This window comes from Scyliorhinus canicula, chromosome 8 (genome assembly GCF_902713615.1).
Source record: "Scyliorhinus canicula chromosome 8, sScyCan1.1, whole genome shotgun sequence".
Taxonomy (NCBI): domain Eukaryota; kingdom Metazoa; phylum Chordata; class Chondrichthyes; order Carcharhiniformes; family Scyliorhinidae; genus Scyliorhinus; species Scyliorhinus canicula.
Window position 1 is genome coordinate 152605971 of NC_052153.1, and position 23743 is coordinate 152629713.

The 23743-nt window shown below is 44.2% G+C and overlaps 1 protein-coding gene across 2 annotated transcripts in view; it reads left to right on the forward strand.

Annotated features, from left to right (window-relative positions):
* Positions 1-23743, forward strand: part of arhgef28a (Rho guanine nucleotide exchange factor (GEF) 28a) — a 571388-nt gene that overhangs the window by 305856 nt on the left and 241789 nt on the right. Inside the window, exons 13-16 of one of the 2 annotated variants that reach the window (XM_038805467.1) lie at positions 5039-5152; positions 5371-5485; positions 6766-6843; positions 9988-10030. In XM_038805467.1, coding sequence (XP_038661395.1) covers positions 5039-5152; positions 5371-5485; positions 6766-6843; positions 9988-10030 — 350 coding nt within the window. The remainder of the gene's footprint in view (positions 1-5038; positions 5153-5370; positions 5486-6765; positions 6844-9987; positions 10031-23743) is intronic. The other variant, XM_038805468.1, reaches the window with a different exon arrangement.

Below are 23743 nucleotides of genomic sequence, written 5' to 3' on the forward strand. Positions count from 1 at the left end.
ATGGGGTGGTGAACTCCTAATTCCGCATATACCTTTCTATGTGCTGCTTCTGCGTGATTGTTAGTTCGGTTCTCTCCGTTGATTGTTCGATTGTACTGGTTCCACATCTCTGAAGGAAAAAGAGGGGGCCGCCTGCCATTGCCTCTTCTCATTGGTCGTCCTACGTAATTATCTTCAAACCAGTTAAGCAGCGATTGAAGTTCTAACGGCAAGTCTTCTGACAGGGTATCGATGTAGCTATCCAAGTAAGGAACAGGCACGAAGCATAAGGCTATGATCATTTTAGCTCTTAAAGCAAATTCGGAATCATTGTTATATAAAACCTGTAATCATCGAAGATCACTAATTCACGAACATGAACAGGGTTTGGAGGAACGAGGTTCATTTGATTTCTTCTTCTCCTTACAATTTGCTTCATTGCGTCTGCAGTTGGAAGTACTCCTTGAGCGGCTTGAGAAATATTTTCTGTACAAGAACTTAAAATTGCCGATGGTTGATCTTGACTCTGTCCAGCCCGGCGCTTTACACTTGTTTTAACTGCAGCTACTTCCACGCTTGCTGCTGAAGCACCATGAGAATGCTCGTTTATTTCCTTTATCACTTCATTGTTTATACGGGCTTTGCACTCGTTCTTGTTTTCACATCTCCAAAACTTCATCAAAGTGTCCTTTTTGCTATGCTTGTCGAACACATATAGATATCCATTGTGAGAAAATTTAGGTTTGTCTTTCTTACTTAAAATACTTTCAGCCATTTCTGCAGATGGGTTCGACTTAACTACTTTTAAATCTTTAAGAGAAAGTGAAATTCTAACAGTATGTTGCGCTACAGAACTAGGTGATTATTACTAACTAGGCAGTTCCTATACTCTTAATAAGCATTAACTAGGTAATATTGGCATACATTCACCAGAGTAATACTTGTGCAAAAAGGGCTAAATTGTTAAATTGTTTGGGCACGTTTCGTAACTTAAAATTTGTAGTGGGCTAGTCAGCACTGAATATTGGCGGCGCCAAATTGTTGAATGCCAAAAGCATGGGCGCCAAAACATATGGCGCCAAAACGACGGCGCCACAAAATCGGCGCCAAAATGGCGGGGCCAAATGGTACCATTCCCCTCCCTCTAGTGTCTAGCTAGTCTACATGTATTTACATTAACCCCTTGTGTATTTACAGTGATGCATATCACCACAGGGGCAATTTGGCATGGCCAATCCACCTAACCTGGACATCTTTGGACTTGTACCAGAATAAATTCTATTAGCTAGAAGGAAAACCAGTGTTAATCTGGGCAACCTTGAAAGTAGACGTCCCAATGGAATATGCTCTCTACTCCAGCTGGCAATGTAACAACATGCTATTGGCAACTTTAGAAAAAGTTTTTGAGGATAACTAATACTGATTTCTTTTTGGAAGGACGTAACACATGAAATCAATTGGAAATTTAAAAATAGATGGTTGGTCAAAACAGGAAGCCCGATTTGACATGAAAAGCTTTTGTGCAGATACATGTTTGACTTTATTGTGTTTTGCAAAATGTGGCACTTTTGAGACTGGAGAGCTGATAAAAGTAGTTACAAAACAATTATAAAACTATTCTTGTTTATGCCTTTCCCAACTGGTATTACCTTATATTAAAAGCAAAATAACTTGGATGCTGGAAATCTGAAGTGAAACAAAAAGTGCTGGAAACAAAAAGTGCTCCAAAGAAGAAGATTGGTATTTGACTTGAAATGTTAACTGTCCACAGTCTTTCTCTGCACAGATGGTACCGGACCTGCTGAAGTTTTCCAGAACTTTCTGTTTTTGTTTACTATTTCATTCTACCAGTCTCAAGAACAACTATTTCAAAAAAAGCTAATTCAAGAAAATTGTTGGATCCGAGCCCCTATCATTCAAAATATCATTAAAATAAATTTATCATCATAGAATTTACAGTGCAGAAGGAGGCCATTCGGCCCATCGAGTCTCCGTTGGCTCTTGGAAAGAGCACCCTACCCAAGCCCACACCTCCACCCTATCCCCATTACCCAGTAACCCCAACCAACACTAAGGGCAATTTTGGACACTAAGGACAATTTAGCATGGCCAATCCACCTAACTCGCACATCTTTCGACTAAATTGAAGCTGCAAAACATGTAACTGGTTTTTTTTCCTTGGTGATAATCATCATTATGCAAATAGCTAGTGTCCTGGAAATAGCTGCCACCTACATTAACCTCTCATTTAATGTTAACTGCAGTATTATCACACTTGCTAAGTTTCAGAAATTCAGAACGCAGGCCAATGACTTTGTAATTTTCAACCCTAGCAAAGGCCCTTAAGTATAGCCAGAGAAGGTTCACCATTAATCTTACCAACATTCAAATGGAATTCAATCCTGACTTTCATATTATCATTTAGGTCGGGATTCTCCGGAACCGCTCTCCAGGGGAGGGAGCCTGATGGCCCGCTAAGTGGGTCGTCGGGCCAAAAATGGGATTCCCACTGGATGTCAAACCTGTTGTGAGTCTCCCAGTCCGCCCACCGGCCATGACGGGATTTCTGCCCCACGCCGGCATGAACATGCAAAGTGCCTCAGCCCCAGCAGTCACTGCCACAGGTGTGATTTGGTGGAAGTATTCAAAAACGGGTTCCTGGTGCCATGGACTCTGAGGGGGAGCAAAGAATAAGTGACTATCCAAATGTATTCTGGTTTGCAGAGTGGGGGGGGGGGGGGGGGGTTTGTATGGTTATGTGGGGAATGTGGGGTTTGGATTGGTGAAAAGGGGTCAACTCGCGGACGGGGGGGGGGGGGAGTGCGGAAGCGCTGAACCTCTTAATATTTCTGTGAAAGACTAGCAAGTTACTCCTTAGATGTAACTTTCAGGCACCTGACTGATAATGCTGGTGAATGCTGTCAGTTTAATTGAAGAGCTGTGACTCTGCGCCCTGCCCATCGGGAGTCCCTTATAGTTGTGCTAACACTGGGCATGACCATAGTTAATCTCAGGATCACCAGGTGTTGAGACGGCACATTGCACTCCAAAGGACCAGGGCGATAGCAGAGTCTAATTCACACAAATAACAGATGCTGAAATCCTGTTTGGCACACAGTCCCTGTCAGAGTAAAGACTTAATTGATAATATAATCAGCTAACACTCTCTTAAAGCTCAGGTGATTTTTCCCAGCCCCACAGGTCTATCTAGACCCATTTGTATCATAGACAATTATTTAATGCATCCTGGGCCCACCCAGGAGACCTGAACTGCTTTCTTGCACAACACCTGCATAGCTCCATAAATGCTGCAAAGGCACACATATCTCAAAAACTATCATCTTTAGACAGTGCCCTCACTTCAGATTTGTAAGATAAAGTCACATGCCCGCTCAGTATGAACATCTCCCAAACGCAAACAGCTGCCACAGTCCTGGCAAGAAGGCATAAGAGTCACTCAACAAGCACCTCCCACACACACATTAGACTCCCTGGGAAACCGAGGAGAAGGGCCTGATAGCCTATCGTAAACACCCTTCATTGCATCCTCTGGCTCCCCGCTTGTGCAGGAGGAATTGTGAGGAATGAAGATTTTCAGAGCAAGGAAGAGGGCTGCAGTGTCAAGTTAATATCTTGGAAGGGGGGTGAAGAATGGGCCTGCTCATTCAGTGGCTGCCCCCTCCCCCTGTTCGGAGTGTAGCTACTTGTCAGGCAGAAAGGGGCATGATGCTCAATATTGATCATCTACCAGACATCCATCCTCGCCTCTACGAGTACCTGTGCCCCCTCACATTTCTGCTAGCCTAGAACCTCCCATCAACTGTCCATCACCAATGAGAATCCAGCTATCTCCCAGGATCAATATTCAAGCATGGCTCAGGGGAAGAGGCAGTCACATGTAGGGCTTCAGCCTCGCAACAATGGGCCCGCACAGTTACCAGAACACCATTGCTGAAGGAGTGGCCCTTCAAGGCTGCGGCACTATTAATACGATCATTGTTGATCTTCGGCTTCAACTGTACTTTGTTGCTTGCTCCCCATATCCCTTGATTCCCTGAGAGACCAAAAATATGTCTATCTCTACCTTAAATATATTCAATGTTTGAGAATACCTCTGGGGTAAAGACATCCAAAGATTTATAACTCTTTGAGTAAAGAATTTTCTCCTTATCTCCGTTCTAAATGATTAGCCCTTATTCTGTGTTTGTGATTCCCCCTGTCCAGCCAGGTGAAACAACATCCCAGCCCCTTCAGAATCTTGTATGGTTTAATGAGATCAGCTCTCATTCTTCTAAACTCCAACAAATGTAGGCCCAATTTACTCATCCTCTCACCATGGAACAATCCTCTCATCCCAGGGGATCAATCTAGTGAACCCGTCACTGTACTGCCTCCAATGCAAGTATATCTTTCCTTGAATATAAAGACTACAGGCTGGATTGACAACTTCCACATAGGCCCAGCTGTCTGCATTGTTCCGTTCATCTCCCTTCACGCTTGAGTGACGTTGAAGTGGTCAGCTGTGAAAGTAACAGAAAGCACTTAACTCTCTTTGATGTGATCCAGGAGCTGTCAATCAAAGCTTTATGTTTATGTTAGCATAAATGCTTCACAGCTCCAGGGTCCCAGGTTCGATTCCCGGCTGGGTCACTGTCTGTGCGGAGTCTGCACGTCCTCCCCGTGTGTGCGTGGGTTTCCTCCTGGTGCTCCGGTTTCCTCCCACAGTCCAAAGATGTGCAGGTTAGGTGGATTGGCCATGCTAAAATTGCCCGTAGTGTCCTAAAAAGTAAGGTTAAGGGGGGGGTTGTTGGGTTACGGGTATAGGGTGGATACGTGGGTTTGAGTAGGGTGATCATTGCTCGGCACAACATTGAGGGCCGAAGGGCCTGTTCTGTGCTGTACTGTTCTAAGTTCTAAGTTTATAATTATTGTGGGTTGGGGGGGCTGAATTTCATTGCAGGAAGGGGTACAGCCGCAGAACCATGCTATCGGGCCACCCGCTCCAAATGGTGGCCCTGGTCTACTTGACACCTTGATTTTAGGCATCCTTGTATTGCAGATGTCACCGACCTGTTGGTGTGCCGATCACAAGCTTGCCAATGAACATGTTTTTTCGGGATGTGGCCATCTTCCATTCATCCCAAATGACATAGCCAAAGGAGTCACCACTGACGTAAGAGGGCATACATGCTGGGCATCTTTGTGTGCTGGTGACCAGCAGGGACATAAGTGTAAAATAGCACTAAAATAGTTTATGTTGTGTGTCTCCTTTTGCACATTTTCGGAAAAAATCATTCAGTTTTGTTTAGTGCAGTTGTAAACTAAGTGATTTTTAATCTTGTTTTAGAGCCTAGAACATTCTGTTTGATATAGTTTCCATTTATCCTTAAGGACTCTGAAGACATTGGCATTCGGCTGAGATCATACTCCCTTTCATCACCTAAAGTCTCGCAAAGCAAATCTCGATTTGTAAGAGATTTTAGTGTGTTTGATTCCACAAGCGAAGGTTAGTGTCGATAAAAATTGAACAAAATGTATTTGAATAATGAAACATTAATATTGCATTGACAAAAATATCTATATTATGTCATTGGCTAAAAACTGGTATCTACTTTGAGTCATCTTCTGCAAAGCTTCTCCAATCTACACTCATTGTATTACAATTAACAAATTTCATGTGAAAATGCTTAAAGCTAAAGTACAAATTTATCGTAATGTCTGGATAGTTGCATTACAGTACTGTCTGAATGAGCAGCTTGTTTTCTAAATCACATTATTAGTAGTTTTGGCTTAACAATTAGAAATTAAGTAGTCAAGTGTATGAGCTATTGCAGCACTCTATTGCTAAATTGTCTGGCAGTCACAACTGGACTTAGTTTTTTTTAAGTTCTTTGCATTATTAAATGGAACTTCTTACACTAATGCACTTATCTGTTATAAAGGGGAAGGGCTAAAATGAGTATTTATTTCTTGTATACCTGCTGGCTTATCATGAGGTTATTCATGAAGGCCCCGCCTTCTCAACCTTTCCCTTGCCTGAGGTGCAGTGATCCTCAGGTTAAACCACCACCAGTCAGCTCTCCCCCTCAAGGGGAAAGCAGCCTATGGTCATCTGGGACTATGGCGACTTTGCTTACCTGCTGGTACCCTCCTGTCACCTGATTTTGAAAAGGGTATTGACATTGGTTGTATGTCAAAATGACAAAGGATGGTGCATTGGCAAAAGGCTAAGGGGAACCTGGAGATAATTGATTGATGAAGTTACGTTCTTCATCAATGAAATTCAACATGCACAAAAATTAGCAACATTTGGATTTAATATTTATGGAATTGACAGCGACCAGACTTGAGATATGAATAAAACTCAAGCCAAATTTATTTACCAATTACATTGTAGTCGATTGTCATCATGTGACAGATGTAGTGCATGTGTGTTTGCCTCATAGCACTAGTAACGTGCAGAGTAAATTCTCTTTGTAACGTGTCTTGACACATCTGAATATTTGTAGGTAACCATGCTATTAGCACAGACAAATATTAAATTAAATACATTAAAAAAAAAGGTAAAATATAGTAGAAAATAGTGACAGAAAACTGGGGTTCATAAAATCTGCATAAACCATCCTAATTTCATCTGTGATTTGTAGTTACTTTTCTCAGCCCCGCTCCATTATTCTATACTGATAGATATATTGGAGATCTGGAGCATTAGTCATATCAGCGAATTAACACCCAAACAGATGTTGTTCCTTTGATCATTTTGATGAGTGTGTCCATGCTCTGTAGATGGTGTTTTCAGCAGTGGACGATCCCTTCTTCAAGCGCTCTCACTGTCTAAATCAGTTTCTCTGCTACACCATGGTAGTAAGTACCATTCATAATCAGATAAAGCTGTCACAATTCTGCATGAAACTGTCTGCTACTCATTCACGTCTCTGTGCCTGTCGCTAAACTGACATAATTAATTCTAACCAATGTTGCTTGAAGTGGAGTCAATTGTGGCTGCTAAATTGTCTCTTTTTTTATTTAAAGCCTGGTGCTTGCTTTTGCTTGATTATTAATAGGTAAATTGGTTCAAATTTAGAGAGTCCCTGTGAATAACAATTGCGATTTCCCCTTCATAACCATGTGGTGGTTAGTGTGAATTCCACTGACAACCGCCACTTTAGCCCACAGAACGTATATACATTTTCAGCAACGTGATTAGCACAGGAATTCTCTATCCCACTCCTCTCTCCATCACGTCATCTAATTGATTCATGAACAGCTGTTTATATCTGCAAAACCTCTCCTCAAAGTCCATTAAATCTATTTTTCTAGTGTGAAACTAGAATTTTCCTTTCACTAGATTGAGCGTATGTCCTCCTATCCTAATTGCTTTATCTGAATTAATACTTTGACTTAACTGTATCTTCATTGTTGAATATCTTTAATAATTATCTAAGGTTCCTGAATAAGAATGGGTTCTAGATTCTCCTTCCTTTCCTTATCCAGTTCTGTGATGCCGAAGGTCAATCCTGTGATTTTGGTTCATTACCTCCAGAGTTTGAATGGTTTCCCTGGTGCCTTGTTCACCAAAACCAGTCTCTGCCTTACCAAAGATAGATAGTAAGGCATGAATGCATGCCTCCTAACCATCAATTTAAGCATACAAATTAGTTCAGTCTCTCTGCTGAAGTTTAACAAAGAGAATGGCAAGTTCATTTAACACATTTTCATGCATTTCCCAATCATATTTCAACAACTTCCATTATGAGAGCTTTCGTGTCATCATCTACTGGAGTGGTATCATCTTGATTAACAGCGCTAGTTGGTTGTTGAAATTATTTTTCATTAAAGTGATGAACCTTTGTTATTCTGTTATTGATGATTGGCCGCTATGCTTTTATAGAATCTATATAAAGGTACTATTGAACAGTATGATAGCAAAGGCTGCTGGCCTGCCAACTGGAGTTAGATTCATGCGCAGCTAGTTTAACGTTACACTCCACTCTAATGCTGATCTCAATCATGCTGCGTGTGGATTGCAGAAACCAGGCTCCAGTTTAACTGTTTCCACTTGGGGTGAATGATTGTTCCTGTAATGTCAGTCACTGAATCCCTCTGATCCTACTGCTTTCCCACAATGTCTCAATATTAACATGGCAGCACACAAGCAGGAAAGAAGTGGGATTCTGCTTTAAATATGCAGATCAGTCCGATACTATCATTAATATCATCAGGACTCATTAAGAATTTGAACCAGAGTTCTAAGCTAGAGAAGGGGGTCGGCTCCCCCGTGAAGTAAACGTGCTGGGATCTGCATCTTGGTCAAAAGAGGCCCAGAAGATAAGTCATAACATTTTATTTTAGGTCACTTTGTGGGAGAGGAGGGATTGGAACGCTCCTTCAGGCCTTCTGAGGAGGTCTTGGGCTTTCCTTGCACCAAGCTACTTCCTTCCTGATCTTTGTGAGATCTACCCCCCGTGCCCTCCCACCCTCCCACTCTCAGCACCCCCATTCATGGCCAACCCTTTCCCCCTTTCAGATTGCTGCCAACAGCAGATAGTGGCCTGCCGTTGGCTGAAAGGTTGGAGCAGATCCGCCTCCACAGAGCCAGGAAGTTCAGGACTGATTTAATGACCATCAGCTCGTGGCTTCCTTCCCCCATCTGGGAGGATGTCCTTCTCTGAAAGCTGCCGGCCATTCAGATGACCAACTGTCTTCCAGTTCTAGCGGCACCACCGGGAGCAGTAGCCAGGCTCCGGACTCAGTGGGGAACCATGCAACACTGAGATAATTCCATTGGGACTGTTGTGACTGCAGCAATCTTTCCCCAAGGAATACCAGGGAGGACAGATAACAAGGTGAGTCAGGCTGGCATTGACAAGGCCACTCAGGCAGATCCCAGTGAGGGGACGTAGGAGCTGTGATTATGAGGCTGGGATTGGGATGACCAAGCAGGTGTAGTGCTAACTTTTGGAACAGACATAGACTTTCCGAACAGAAGGGACAATGCCCCCTCCCCCCAGCTTATAGACAGCCACCAAGGTTTACCTGTCAGACTCTCCACGAATTAACTCTCCATTAATTGGTCACTTAAGGCCCTCACTTGGCCCAAGTGTGGCTGGTCTGTCTGATGCCTACCCTGCCATTGATAAAAGAATAGAGTGTTTGTCTGATCCAGGGCTGAGAGAGGGGATAAAACTCTGACAATTATCTTGTTAACATAAAGCTTAACTTTGGTATCCAACTCACAAACCGCTTCTAGTTACTTCACAACTTATCTAAAAGGAAACAGGTTTGCCTTGTAGCCTGCAAATGCATTCAAATTATAACTTCAAGACCTGTAAATAACATGGTGTGCGTCAATCCATCTGTTCTGGTGTTGAGCTGGAAACCACTTTGTGTTTCTGAATAGAATGTAGTTCAAAAAGTCTTGATCTTCTGAATCCCTCCACATCTGATCAGTATGGATTTCTGGCATCACTTCTGTCCATCCCAGAAAGTACAGTGACAAACGCTTCAAGAAGACTTACAAAGTTTCCTTTAGTAATAAAGATACTTGGTGCAATGGATTTGTGTGATCTTAATCCAGTTCTTACAAGATGTTGCCCACCAAGCATTAACTTATGAATCTCACTCAGAGAGACCAAGACTTACTGCAGGAAATGCTGCTGTAGATAGGGAAGCTTTTTGGAACTGAAGTATGTTTTGGTACAGAATAGAGAGATTAACTGTACCCGAGGTACATAGGGGTGTGCAGTTGAGGCTTTTGTGCTAAACGTGGGAACAAAATACAAATACCTGGAACAAACGATCCTGAATATCACAGAAACACCAAATGCCAATTATTGAAAATGAGGATACAAAACAGCATGTTCAATAACAAACTTCTAATCAAGACTTGTGTTGTCTAATAAGAAGCTTCTTTAGAAAAAAAATCTGATAGGCATGGATTTAAGGGAAGTTAGTTAGGAAGGCAAGTTTATTTTCTGTAGTAAACTTTTCTATACTGCTTCATTTCAGAACAACGAACCTTCAGCCTACCTGAGCACCCAAAAGAGAAAAGGTACAGTAAAGTATAACACTCATCAGTCTTTCTGGGATATATTAATTGTACTGGATTAAACCAGCAGGGTTAACATACCACACAGAAACTGTCTTTGGAGTTACTCAAAATCTATACTGTGGCAGTCGCAAAATATTTTGCAAAATAGATAATATATGCCCCTCAAGGCATTCCAAACTACATTTATTGTACCCTCCTAAGTGAACATGTTGACATATGTATTTACAAAGTATTCACTCATGTACTTAACTGTATATATGTGTTCCCACATAAAAACAGGAAGACTGGTAATGGTCATGAGCTCTATTGTTTAGATCTTCAATTCTAGTACAACGTTTTGTGCCATTTATCGACATGTGAAAACACTGGGGGGATCCTCAAGTCTCATCCGTGATGGGACTCATTGCGAGCGAGAATGGGGAATGTGGCATCGCAGCCAAAGCTCCTTTCACTTTTGGCATCCCAGTAAGATCCCGGCTGTGAACGAGGATGGATGATTTTGGCCATAGTTACATCAACTTTGGAAGAAGTAGTAGGTGTGCATAACACACCTTCACTTGTATTGGAAAGATTAAAATCATAAATACATAATATATCCGAACGGAAACTTCAAATGTAGGCACCAATTGGATGACATATTTCTCGTGAGGTCCCAGAGCATGCTCCCTGAAAATTGAAAATTCCTCCTCATTAATTTTAGTTTTAAGAACTACTAAATTTCACAATGAATACATTTGTTCATTTTTAAAAAGAAAAGCACAACGAGATTTGAATTTCAATGCACAAAAGAGGCCATCACTTTCCAAAAATATGTCTGAATAGGCAATCTTCTCCATCCAACCACAACCCTGTCCATGTTCATAAAGGCATTGAACTTCCAGTCACCCAATTCTGCCCCCAGCTTCCCAATTATTCTCAACAACTCAATCTACTCCATTTGTCCAAGTTTACCCTTCTTCCTATCCCTCATCAATTCAACCTACTATTCTCTTTCTCCAAATAGTTACGCAGATACACCCCTTCAGCTCTTCCCATTGAAGCTGGTATGGTACCCTCCCCTAGAGTTAATGCTGGTGCTCCCTCTCTCCCCACCCCCAACCCCTGTTCCAGCTCATTTCTTCCTTCTTCTCTCAAAGCATTGTTCCCACCTTTTGCCCATTTGTCTATTGCCTTCTATCCCCCCACCCCGCCTCTGAATTGTTATCCATTCACATTTCATTTGTTCCATCCACTCCCCATTTACAAAGTGAGAGAGTGCACCTGCCTGCCTTATGCTCTAAAAAGTGCGGATCAGGTGACTGAGCCCAAAAACCGTTTGTATGAACAATGTATATAAATCTCAGCTGTGCTCAGACTTAATTCTATTAAGTCAGCAAGAGAGAATTGTTTAAAGTGGAGCTCAATGCGCTTGTTCATTCCATGGTGGGTCAACATTCTGTTCTCCAAGCACATGGCACAAATACTGGAGTGCCAATACTATGTGTGTGTACTTGGGTTTCCAAAAGACAGTTGATAAGATGCCATATCAAATATAGAGCTCATGTTGTAGGCGGTAACATGTGAGCATGGATAGATGATTGGTTAGCTAACAGGAAGCAGATAGTATCACATATCAACAGTGCTGTTACAGCGAAGAAGGAGGCCATTTGGCCCATCATGTTTGCACCCACTCTTCAAGAGCAACATAACTTAGTGCCACTCCCTTGCTTTGACCCCACACCCCTGAATAATGTTTCTATTCAAGTTACAATCTAATGCCCTCTTGAATGCTTCAATTTAACCTGTCTCCATGTCACAGATATCTGGTCAGCTTTCAGCAGTGGCTGAGAGTGGACCAGAAGCCATAACTGTTTAAAATTTTAATGCAGTGCGGAAAGGTCAATTCATTCCAGGAGTTATAATATAAGAAATAGGGCTTGGTTATTTTATAAGCAAACTTTATTTCAACAAAAGAAAAGAAAACAATATTTAAACTTTTCCTTCAGCTCTAACACTAAGAGATTACATGCAGTTTCTTAACCTTAACACACTAGTTCCCATTAAACACCATTTTAAATAACCATGCCGTTCTCATGCCACTTACACAGACAGGCCTAGGCAATATTTACATTTATGAAGCAATTTTTCTTCTGTTAGGATATTTGTTCAGAACCCTTTTCCAAAGCCTGCCTCGGTGGCAACTTTCATAACCTCTCTGGTTGATTTCCACACCCTTCTCCCAGTAACTGTTCAGAATAGCATTCTCTCCCTCTCTCTCTCTCTCTCTCTCTCTCTCAGCTGCACCTGCCCGCTCAAACATAAGCTCTCCCCTGAGGTGACCAGATTTGAATCCATTATCGTTATCTTGACTGTCTGATTTCCTACTCCCGTTTCTACAAAAGAACAGAACTATGCCATTCATATGCAACTCCATTGATGGACAGATAAGGCATTGGATTCTGTGGTGGACGAATAGTTGGTCAAACAAGGTTGTCCCGAATGACAGTGGATCTTGAGTGGATCGTCCTGGCTGAATCAGAGCATTCTGTGTATTCCAAATAATTAGGTTAAGTCTGAATGGAACAAAGTAACTCAGGCTGTGGACATATCCCTCTGATTCTGCTGCTATAGCAGTCTGTTTAACCCGTAAATCTCCTGCTACATCTTGGACCCCATTTCTGGAATCAGGTTCTCAATATCTTCCTATCATGACACTCCATCACACTTCCAGGCAGTGCATTTTAAACCTGAAACACTTGTGGCATGAAAAAGCTTTTTCTCATATCACATTTGCTTCTTTGCTTCTTTTGCTAATCATTTAAATCTATGCTCTCCAGTTCTTGATCTTTTTTACGAGCCAGAACAGTCCTACTTCTACTCTGTGATGAATATGCTGTGGTGCTGATGACCTCAGGAGTAGGCTGAGATCCACTTGGCATTTCTGGGTGAAAGACATTGATATGACTGAGTGGCTTGCTCTGCCATTTCAGAGGGCATTGAAGAATCAGTCACATTATTGCTTGTCTGGACCAGGGAAACACAGTAGATTTCCCAAATGAACCACTGTGTTAATCGACAATAGTTTCATGGTCACCATGACTGAAACTAGCTTTATATCTCAGATTTATCAGTTGAGTTTAAATTCCACCAGGTGCCATGGTGGTATTCTAACCTGTGTTTCCCAGAGCATTAATCTGGGCCTCTGGATTACTAGTCCAGTGATGCCTCCCAGAGTAGGGATAAATAGTACATTTCCAGGTTGACAAGCTGTAACTCGTGGAGTCCTGGCCGAGGCCTCAACTATTTACAATTTAAATCACTGACTTGGATCAGTGGATGGAATGTGTGTTGTTAAATTTGGAGACGACTCAAAGATAAATAGGAGAGTTGGCTATGAAGAGGACATAAGTCTGCAAAGGGATGGAGGTAGGTTCAGTGAGTGGGTAGAAATTTGACAGATGGACTTTAATGTGGAAAAATGTGAACTTGTTTATTTTGGGAGAAAGAATAGAGAAGGAATGCATCATTTAAATGGAGAGAGAACACAGAACTAGGCGATACAGAGGAATCTGGGTGTCCTGATGCATGAATCACCAAACATTATGGTGCAGGTACAGCAAGTGATTAGCAAGGCAAATGGAGTGTCGTTGTTTGTTGCAAGGGGAATTGTGTTTAAAAGTAGGGTTGATTTGTTTCTGTCATAAAGCGTCTTGGTGAGACCAGGGGAGGGATTTACTGGCTGTGCATGGCGGTGGGAAATTCCGGAACCTCGCTGGGACACGGGATTCCTGGCGATGAGGGGTGCAGTCAACGGGAAATCCCGTTGACAATGACGGGACTGGTAGATCCCACTGGCAGGCCACCTCTGCCGCCAAAAAACATGTGGTGGGGTGGTCAGTAAATCATCTGAAGTACTGTGTACAGTTTTGGTCTCCTTATTGAAAAAGGAGATAATAATTGGACTCTTTCCTGGGATGTAGGGCTTAACATATGAGGAAAGGTTAGACAGATGGGGCCTTCACCCATTGGAGTTTAGAAGGGGATCTTATTGAAACATATAGGACCCTGAGGGGAATTGGCAGGGTGGATGCCTAGAGGATGTTTCCTATTGTGGGAGAAACTAGAACTGGGGATACAGTTTTAAAATAGGTGGATCTGAATTAAGATGGCGATTAGAAGAATTTGTTTCTTTTCGAGAGTCGTTCGCATGTGGAATTCTCTTCCTCAGAGAGCAGTTGAATGTTTTTAAGGCTGAGCTAGATAAAATTTTGATTAATTAGGGAGTCTGAGGTATTAGGGGATAGATAAAGAAGTAGGGTTGAGGCCACAATTAGATCAGCCATGATCTTATCAAATGGCAGAGCAGGCCTGAGAGGCCAAATGGCCGACTTCCGCTCAGAATTTGTAAGTTTGTATGTATGTAATACTGGGAAAAAATTAATCTTTGACAGTTGCTAGCCCAATTGCTGTTTATTGGTTGTGGCTTTGCCTGTTGCTTTCACAATTTGCTCAGTAGAACATAGGGCACATGATGCTTTACAGGAAAAGTTTGACCAGCTCAATAGAAGACATTGGTAGTCTGCTGGCTTCAAGAATACAAAACATGAAATGGCCACTCAGACCATGAAATCTACTCCTACCACGGAACCTGTTCAGTTCCTCTTTTTTTTATGCAACTAAACTTCATGTCATGGATTTCGAGGTCACTGGCGTAGCAATGGGGCAAATGGGATCAGTTAGCTCAGTTGGCTGGGCAGCTGGTTGGTGACGCAGAATGATGGCAACAGCGTGGGTTCAGTTCCCGTACAGGCTCAGGTTATTCAGGCAGCCTCCTCAACCTTGCCCCTCGCCCGAGGTGTGGTGACCTGCAGGTTAAATCACTACCCGTCAGAGCAGCCTATGGTTCTCTGGGTCTGTGATGGCATTTACAATTATATCTACTGACCACAAAGAAGACTGCTCGTAAATATTTAGAGATCTCTGTGGCATGGATTTCCTCTTTTCCAATGTCAGTTTGACTCTGGACCAAGTAAGTTAAGGGGCTCTCCAAGAATCCAGAAACATGGATGTCATCAAACTGAGTAAACATCTAATTCACGTTGAAACATTTTCATAGACAACAAAGTAGAAATTAAAGTACCCTGATATCCTTCACTTTAAATTTAACTTACAGAAAGCAAAATAAGTTATTCAGACACATACATAAGATGAAGTTAAACAAACTTTACATTAAAAAAAACTAAAAATGGAGAAATTTGACATTCCACAAATATAAAAATAGTTTTCAAGGGCCAGAGAGATTTGTAAGTAGTAACTGGAAACTTAGTTTGTCATAAAAAATCCAGTCACATCTCGTTCAAGAAAGTTTTTACAATGAGACTGATGGTGTGAAAGGGCGATTTTCCATCAGTTCAGTGACTGCAATTTGATTGCAGTCTGGGAGGATATGAGCATACACTCTAGCACAGAATCATTTCCAAGTTTACCTCTCCATGTGCGGACTCCAGAAATTGCTGTCAGTTTCAAAAGAGCAATGACAATGAATGTTGGCAGTTTTCCATCATTACTAACACGGTGACGCATGGGTTAGCCCTGCAGACTCACGGCGCCGAGGTCCCAGGTTCGATCCCAGCTCTGGGTCACTGTCCGTGTGGAGTTTGCACATTCTCCCCATGTTTGCGTGGGTTTTTCCCCCACAACCCAAAAGATGTGCAGGGTAGGTGGATTGGCCGTGCTAAAATTGCCCCTTAATTGGAAAAAATGAATTGGGTGCTGTAAATTGATTTTTAAAAACCTATCTGATGTTGCTCAAATGAAGTGCCTGGGGTGCAAATCTCCAGAAAGATTTAGTGTGCTAGCGAGAGGGAGCTGCCGTGAGCTTCACAGCGCTCAGCTCGGCTAGGCCGGGAATGCTACACAATGTTCATTGGTCCACTTAATGATGCCCCAAGGGTTTCATGCTTCATTCCTCAATGCTTTTTTCCAAAAAATAGGAAGGATGTGGAAGCTTTGGAAAGGGTTCAGAGGAGATTTACTAGGATGTTGCCTGGTATGGAGGGAAGGTCTTACGAGGAAAGGCTCAGGGACTTGAGGTTGTTTTCGTTAGAGAGGAGAAGGCTGAGAGGTGACTTAATAGAGACATATAAGATAGTCAGGGGGTTAGATAGGGTGGACAGTGAGAGTCTTTTTCCTCGGATGGTGATGACCAACACGAGGGGACATAGCTTTAAATTGAGGGATGGTAGATATAGGACAGATATCAGAGGCAGTTTCTTTACTCAGAGAGTAGTAGGGGTGTGGAACGCCCTGCCTGCAACAGTAGTAGACTCGCCAACTTTAAGGGCATTTAAGTGGTCACTGGATAGACATATGGATGAAAATGGAATAGTGTAGGTCAGATAGGCGTCAGATGGTTTCACAGGTCGGCGCAACATCGAGGGCCGAAGGGCCCGTACTGCGCTGTAATGTTCTATGTTCTATGCCGCAAATAAAGACTCACCAGCCGATTAACCGGAACCGCCCTTGCCAGCCCCTCACTAACAAGGTCGAGCAGCACTTAAACAGGACTTGAACAGCCAACTCCATTGAGCTCGCAGCCATGGTGCAGAGAACACCAGCCCCAAGATTTGGAGATGCATAGCTGGGGTGGTTCCGAGGTGTGATGGAGGACAGGAGGGCTGTCCTGTTCCCCCGAGGGTCCCGGAGGGAGAGCTACAAGGCAGCCAGTGCCGCCTGGGACGAGGTGGCAGTGTCCGTCAGCTCGGGAAGTGTGACAAGGAGGGCTGGCCTTCAGTGTCGCAAGAAGGCAAACTCAATGACCTGCACCCGGATTGAATTACATTTGCCATTTCTCTGGCCACTGAACCAAACCATTGGTATCATTCTGGAGTGGGCAGCTATCTGCTTCTCTATCAACTACATGTCCAATTTTTGTATCATCTGCAAATTTCCTAATCATGCCACCCATATTTAAGTGTAAATAATTAATATACACAACAAATTGCAATGGCCGCAACACTGAGGCATGTGGAACAACACTGGAAACTATTTTCCATTCACAAAAACATATTTTGACCCTTTGTTTTCTGTCACTGAGCCAATTTTGGATCTAAGCGGCCATCTCCTCCTGTATCCCATGAGAGCTCATTTTTCTGACCAGTCAGCCATGTAGGAGGCTTCACCTTCACCCCCACAACCTTGGACATGGCCTCGGAGAAGGCTGTCCAGAACCCAGCAAGTTTGGGACAAGCCCAAAACATGTGGTGTGGTTGGCCGGACCCCTCTGGCACCGCTCACATTTGTCCTCCACCTCCGGGAAGAACCTGCTCATTCGGGTTCTGGTCAGGTGCGCTCTGTGCACCACTTTGAGCTGCATTAGGCTTAGCCTTGCGCAGGAGGAGGCGGAGCTCACCCTGCTCAGTGATTTGCTCCAGAGTGCCCACACTACCTCTGTCCCCAGTTCATCCTCTCATTTTTGTCTGGTCTCGTCCAGTGTGTTCGAGCTCTGTCCAGTAGCTATCTGTATATTTTCCCACATAGCCCCCCCCCCCCCCCCCCCCCCCCCCCCCCCCCCCCCCCCCCCGCCTTCTCGCTGCTTGTGCCTATCAGGTCCTCTAGTAGTGTGGTTTCTGGGGTACCCTACTGTCTCTTTGCAGAGGAAATGTTTACTTGGAGGTGTCTCATTTCCTGTCCTTTTGCTTGTTTCCACTTCCTCGTCAGTTCGTCCATTGTCGCCAGTCAGTGCCCGACGTAGAGTCCCCAACCGTCAGTGTGCCCCGTCCCACCTCCACCTTTTGAAGGTGGTATCCAACATGGCTGGGGGGAATCTGTGATTGCCGCATATGGGGGCCATGGGGGACATTTTGGTTATTCCAAAGTGTTGTCTCAGCTGGGTCCACGTTCTCAGCGTGGCCGCTACCACTAGACTCGTTGTGTATCATGTTGAGGAGGACGGGAGTGCTGCTGTAGCCAGGGCCTGGAGGGTCATTCCTTTACAGGAAGCCTCCTCCATTTGTACCCAATCTGTGTCGGGTTCTTGTACCCATCCCCCCCACTCTTATTGCCGTTGCTGCCCAGTGGTAGTATTGTAGGTTTGGTAAAGCCAAGTCCCCTTTGATTTTCCTTCTTTGCAGTGTCTGTTTGGAAATTCTCGGGTTCTTACCCCCAACACATAAACGCCATGATCAGACTCCATGTTTTGGAAAATGGCCTTGGGGATGAAGATCGGTATGGATTGAAACAAGAAGAACAAAGAATAAAGAAAAGTTCAGCACAGGAACAGGTCCTTCAGCCCTCCAAGACTGTACCGACCATGCTGCCTGTTTAAACTAAAATCTTCGACACTTCCGGGGTCCGTCCCCCTCTATTCCCATCCTATTCATGTATTTGTCAAGATGCCCCTTAAATGTCGCTATCGTCCCTGCTTCCACCACCTCCTCCAGCAGCGAGTTCCAGGCACCCACTACCCTCTGTGTAAAAACTTGCCTCGTACATCTCCTCTAAACCTTGGCCTTCACACCTTAAACCTATTTCCCCCTTGTAATTGACCCCTCTACCCTGGGAAAACGTCTCTGACGATCCACTCTGTCTGTGCTCCTCATAATTTTGTAGACCTCTATCAAGTCACCCCTGAACCTCCGTCGTTCCAGTGAGAATAAACCAAGTTTATTCAAACTTTCCTCATAGCTAATGCCCTCCATACCAGGCAACATCCTGGTAAATCTCTTCTGCATCCTCTCTAAAGCCTCCACATCCTTCTGGTAGTGTGGCGACCAGAATTGAACACTATACTCCAAGTGTGGCCTAACTAAGATTCTATACAGCTGCAACATAAATTGCCACTTTTTATACTCAATGCCCCGGCCAATGAAGGCAAGCATGCCGTATGCTTTCTTGACTACCTTCTCCACCTGTGTTGCCCCTTGCAGTGACCTGTGGACCTGTACACCTAGATCTCTCTCCGACTGTCAATACTCTTGAGGGTTCTACCATTCACTGTATATTCCCTACCTGTATTAGACCTTCCAAAATGCATTACCTCACATTTGTCTGGATTAAACTCCATCTGCCATCTCCCCACCCAAGTCTTCAAACGATCTAAATCCTGTTGTATCCTCTGACAGTCCTCATGGCTATCCACAATTCCACCAAACTTTTGTGTCGTCCGCAAACTTACTAATCAGACCAGTTACGTTTTCCTCCACATCAGTTATAAATACTACGAACAGCAAAGGTCCTAGAACTGAACCCTTCGGAACACCACTAGTCACAGCCCTCCAATCAGAAAATCACCCTTCCATTGCTACTCTCTGTGATCTATGACCGACCCAGTTCTGTATCCATCTTGCCAGCTCACCTCTGATCCCGTGTGAATTCACCTTTTGTACCAGTCTGCCATGAGAGACCTTGTCAAAGGCCTTACTGAAGTCCATATAGACAACATCCAGTTCCCTACCTGCATCAATCATCTTTGTGACCTCTTCAAAAAACTATCAAGTTCGTGAGACACGACCTTCCCTTCACAAAACCGTGCTGCCTCTCGCTAATACATCCATTTACTTCCAAATGGGAGTAGATCCTGTCTCGAAGAATTCTCTCCAGTAATTTCCCTCCCACAGATGTAAGGCTCACCAGCCTGTAGTTCCCTGGATTATACTTGCTACCCGTTTTAAACGACAGAACAACATTGGTTATTCTCCAGTCCTCCGGGACATCACCTGAAGACAGTGATGATCCAAAGATTTCTGTCAAGGCCTCGGCAATTTCTCTCTTGCCTCAATCAGTATTCTGGGGTAGATCCCATCAGGCCCTGGGGATTTATGCACCTTAATATTTTTCAAGACATCCAACACCTCGTCTTTTTGGATCTCAATGTGACACAAGGTTCCTCTTGGATCGCAAGAGGAACCTTGGCAGTATGTTCATCTTGATCATCTGCACTCTCCCCGCCAGGAAGAGTGGGAGTGAGTGTAGCCACCTGGGGTGGCCACTGCCCAACACAAAATGGAAGATTACAAAGAATGCAAGGAAAATGGACATGTTGCAAAAGCAAGCAGCTTGCAAAAGCACTTGTGTATTCTGACTGCTGCAGAAACCAGACAGCACTGTGAAAGAAAACAAGTTAGCATACTAATGAGGCGATACCCAGTGATTCCCAGGTACAATGGAAACAAGTTCACTCAAATCGCTACAGTGAATAGAAGGCCAGACTGCTCGGCGCCAAGAGAAGGCCAAAACAATAAGCCCCAAGAACCGCCCAGTGATCGAGGGACAGCCCCGTTATTGAAGAAATTCAAACCAATCGATTGGGAAGAGACCCAATCGATTGCGAGTGTATAGAGGGTCTGCCCCGGTGGGCGCGAGACCCTGGGAGAGGTATAAGACAAAGTCCCCGACCCCAGCTCTCTCTCTCAGCCAGCCCTCCCAACAAGAACACCTTTGTAGCAGCTCTCGAATTTGACCACGGAGAGGAGAGGCCTGGCCAGCAGCCGCCATCAAGTAAGTTTCATACAACGCACGCTACGAGAGTAGACACTCCTGACCCCTTTAGTCCACACCGACTGGAAGCCTGCGGATCCAGGACAAAGCTAGAGGCCGTTGTTCCCTGATCCGGCAGTTCCCTTATCCAGATAAGTACGGTAGCATGGTGGTTAGCATAAATGCTTCACAGCTCCAGGGTCCCAGGTTCGGTTCATGGCTGGGTCACTGTCTGTGTGGAGTCTGCACATCCTCCCCGTGTGTGCGTGGGTTTCCTCCGGGTGCTCCGGTTTCCTCCCACAGTCCAAAGATGTGCGGGTTAGGTTGATTGGCCATGCTAAATTGCCCGTAGTGTCCTAAAAAGTAAGGTTAAGGGGTGGGGGGGTTGTTGGTTTACGGGTATAGGGTGGATACGTGGGTTTGAGTAGGGTGATCATGGCTCGGCACAACATCGAGGGCCGAAGGGCCTGTTCTGTGCTGTACTGTTCTATGTTCTATTTGGCATGTTAGTGGTAGGATTAGCCTAGTCTTGTAGTTTTATATGCATAATTAGTAGATAACTGTATTATAATAAACGTGTCTTGTTTGAACTTACTAACTGGTGTATGGAGTTATTGGTCTGAACTTGAACTTGAAACTTGTGGCGGTATCTTAACGATATCTGGCGACTCTAGAGCTAAGGACCGAAACAGAGCCAAATTTAGTGTAAAACACACTCATCCAGAATGAGCAACAGTGAGCCCCACCTTTGAAGATTTTTCTTACTTCTTCCACCATGCTGGTCAGGTTCCATTTGTGGATCTGTGTCCAGTCTCTGGCTATCTGAATCGCCAGGTAACTGAATCTGTTCTGGGCCGTTTTGAACAGGAGCCCCTCCAGCTCCGGCCCTCCCTCGTTTGGGTTGACTGGGAATGCCTCGCTTTTGCCCAGGTTAAGTTTGAAGTCCGAGAAGGTTCCAAACTCTTTTAGTATTTGCAGTATTGCCTTCAGTCCCTCCAATCCGCTCGCCGAAATTCCTATGGAGTCCCAATCTCCCCAGACCTTCCCAAAGCCCCAACTCACTTGTAAAGGGGTCCGCAGGATGCACCCACAATGGGTGGGATTCAGATTGCGACTTCTTGTGCGGTCCCGTTAGATCTTGCGAAGCGTGGCGAGCCAGGTAGATCCCAGAGGAGGGATCTACTGACCCCCATTGTGTCCCTATTCGGGTGCAACATGGCCGTAGATCGCACCCTAAATCCAAAACTACCCCCTCTTGTTGGGCTTTTTACATGCAGGCTAAAAAGATCTCCTTGAATGTAGCCTCCATTCCGAGTTTGGTCATACTAATAAATAGCAGCAAAATACTACAGATGCTGGAAATCTGAAATAAAAACAGAAAAGTCCACAGAGTCAGATGGACTCAAAAGGTTAACTTTGTTTCTCTCTCCACATATACTGCCTGACCTGCTGAGTTTATCCAGCATTTTCTGTTATTATTACATATTTTAAGTACTCTGATTATAGACAAATGCCCTTCAGATGTACCCTAATGCTTAATTAGCATTGTTGAGCATAACTTACAATTGATTGTCTTTTAATGAATGATTAATAGTCCGATTTGAACCATTTTCCTGTCTAGTTTGCTAATGCGTATCATTTCTGATTTCTTTTTTACAGTTTGTGCAGTCTAACATGTTTCAGTTAATACTGCCACACCAACGTGGGAAGCTCTGACACTAGAAATGATTCTGGAGGGCAAGTCCCAAAATATTTTTTAAAACTCATCAATTCTCCCATAAGGTTTTACACTATCTGCCTCCAAAGTCCATTCCACATTTTCACCAACCTCTGCTATAGTAGTTAGGTCTATTGGCTGGATTCTTCCGCCACGCCCGCCGCAAGAGCGCCACGGGCGAGAGGCGGACAATGGAAAAGTCCATTGACCTCGGGCGGGATTCTCCGGTCGCCGAGCAGGCGCGGCCAGATAATCCCTTCCTATATTGCTTGCACCTCTCTTCAAATCTTAAGCCTGTACTCTTTGTTTTGAAGTTTGTGCCCAAAAGCTCAGGTGCGTTGAATTAGATTTCAGTTTGGTTGACCTTTTCTGCACTGCTGCAACACTTAGATATTCCTGCTATTATATGGTGAGCAGAATTGCACATAGTAACTTGATTGAATCAGTGTGTGTTGTACATATTCATTTTCTTCATCCAGTATCTGTTCCCTTATACATATGGGAGGGTTTCAACAAATTCAGCAGGGGGTTGTGAACCTGAATTGTAGCTCCAATATACAGGAGGTTGAGTGTAGTGAGGTCATGGGTAAGGTTTCAAGGTTGCAGGAGTGTACCGGCAGGCAGGCAGGAAGGTGGTTTAAAGTGTGCCTACTTCAACGCCAGGAGCATCCGGAATAAGGTGGGTGAACCTGCAGCATGGGTTGGTACCTGGGACTTCGATGTTGTGGCCATTTCGGAGACATGGATAGAGCAGGGACAGGAATGGTTGTTGCAGGTTCCGGGGTTTAGATATTTCAGTAAGCTCAGGGAAGGTGGTAAAAGAGGGGGAGGGGTGGCATTGTTAGTCAAGGACAGTATTACGGTGGCAGAAAGGACGTTTGATGAGGACTCGTCTACTGAGGTAGTATGGGCTGAGGTTAGAAACAGGAAAGGAGGGGTCACCCTGTTGGGAGTTTTCTATAGGCCTCCGAAAAATTCCAGAGATGTAGAGGAAAGGATTGCAAAGATGATTCTGCATAGGAGCGAAAGTAACAGGGTAGTTGTTATGGGGAACTTTAACTTTCCAAATATTGACTGGAAACGGTATAGATCGAGTACTTTAGATGGGTCCGTTTTTGTCCAATGTGTGCAGGAGGGTTTCCTGACACAGTATGTAGAGAGAGCCAACAAGAGGCGAGGCCACATTGTATTTGGTACTGGGTAATGAACCAGGACAGATGCTAGATTTGGAGGTAGGTGAGCACTTTGGCGATAGTGACCACAATTCAGTTACGTTTACTTTAGCGATGGAAAGCGATTGGTATATACCATAGGGCAAAAATTATAGCTGGGGGAAAGGCAATTGTGATGCAATGAGGCAAGACTTAGGATGCATAGGATGGGGAAGGAAACTGCAGGGGATGGGCACAATTGAAATGCAGAGCTTGTTCAAGGAACAGCTACTGCGTGTCCTTGATAAGTATGTACCTGTCAAGCAGGGAGGAAGTGGTCGAGTGAGGGAACCGTGGTTTACTAAAGTAGTTGAATCACTTGTCAAGAGG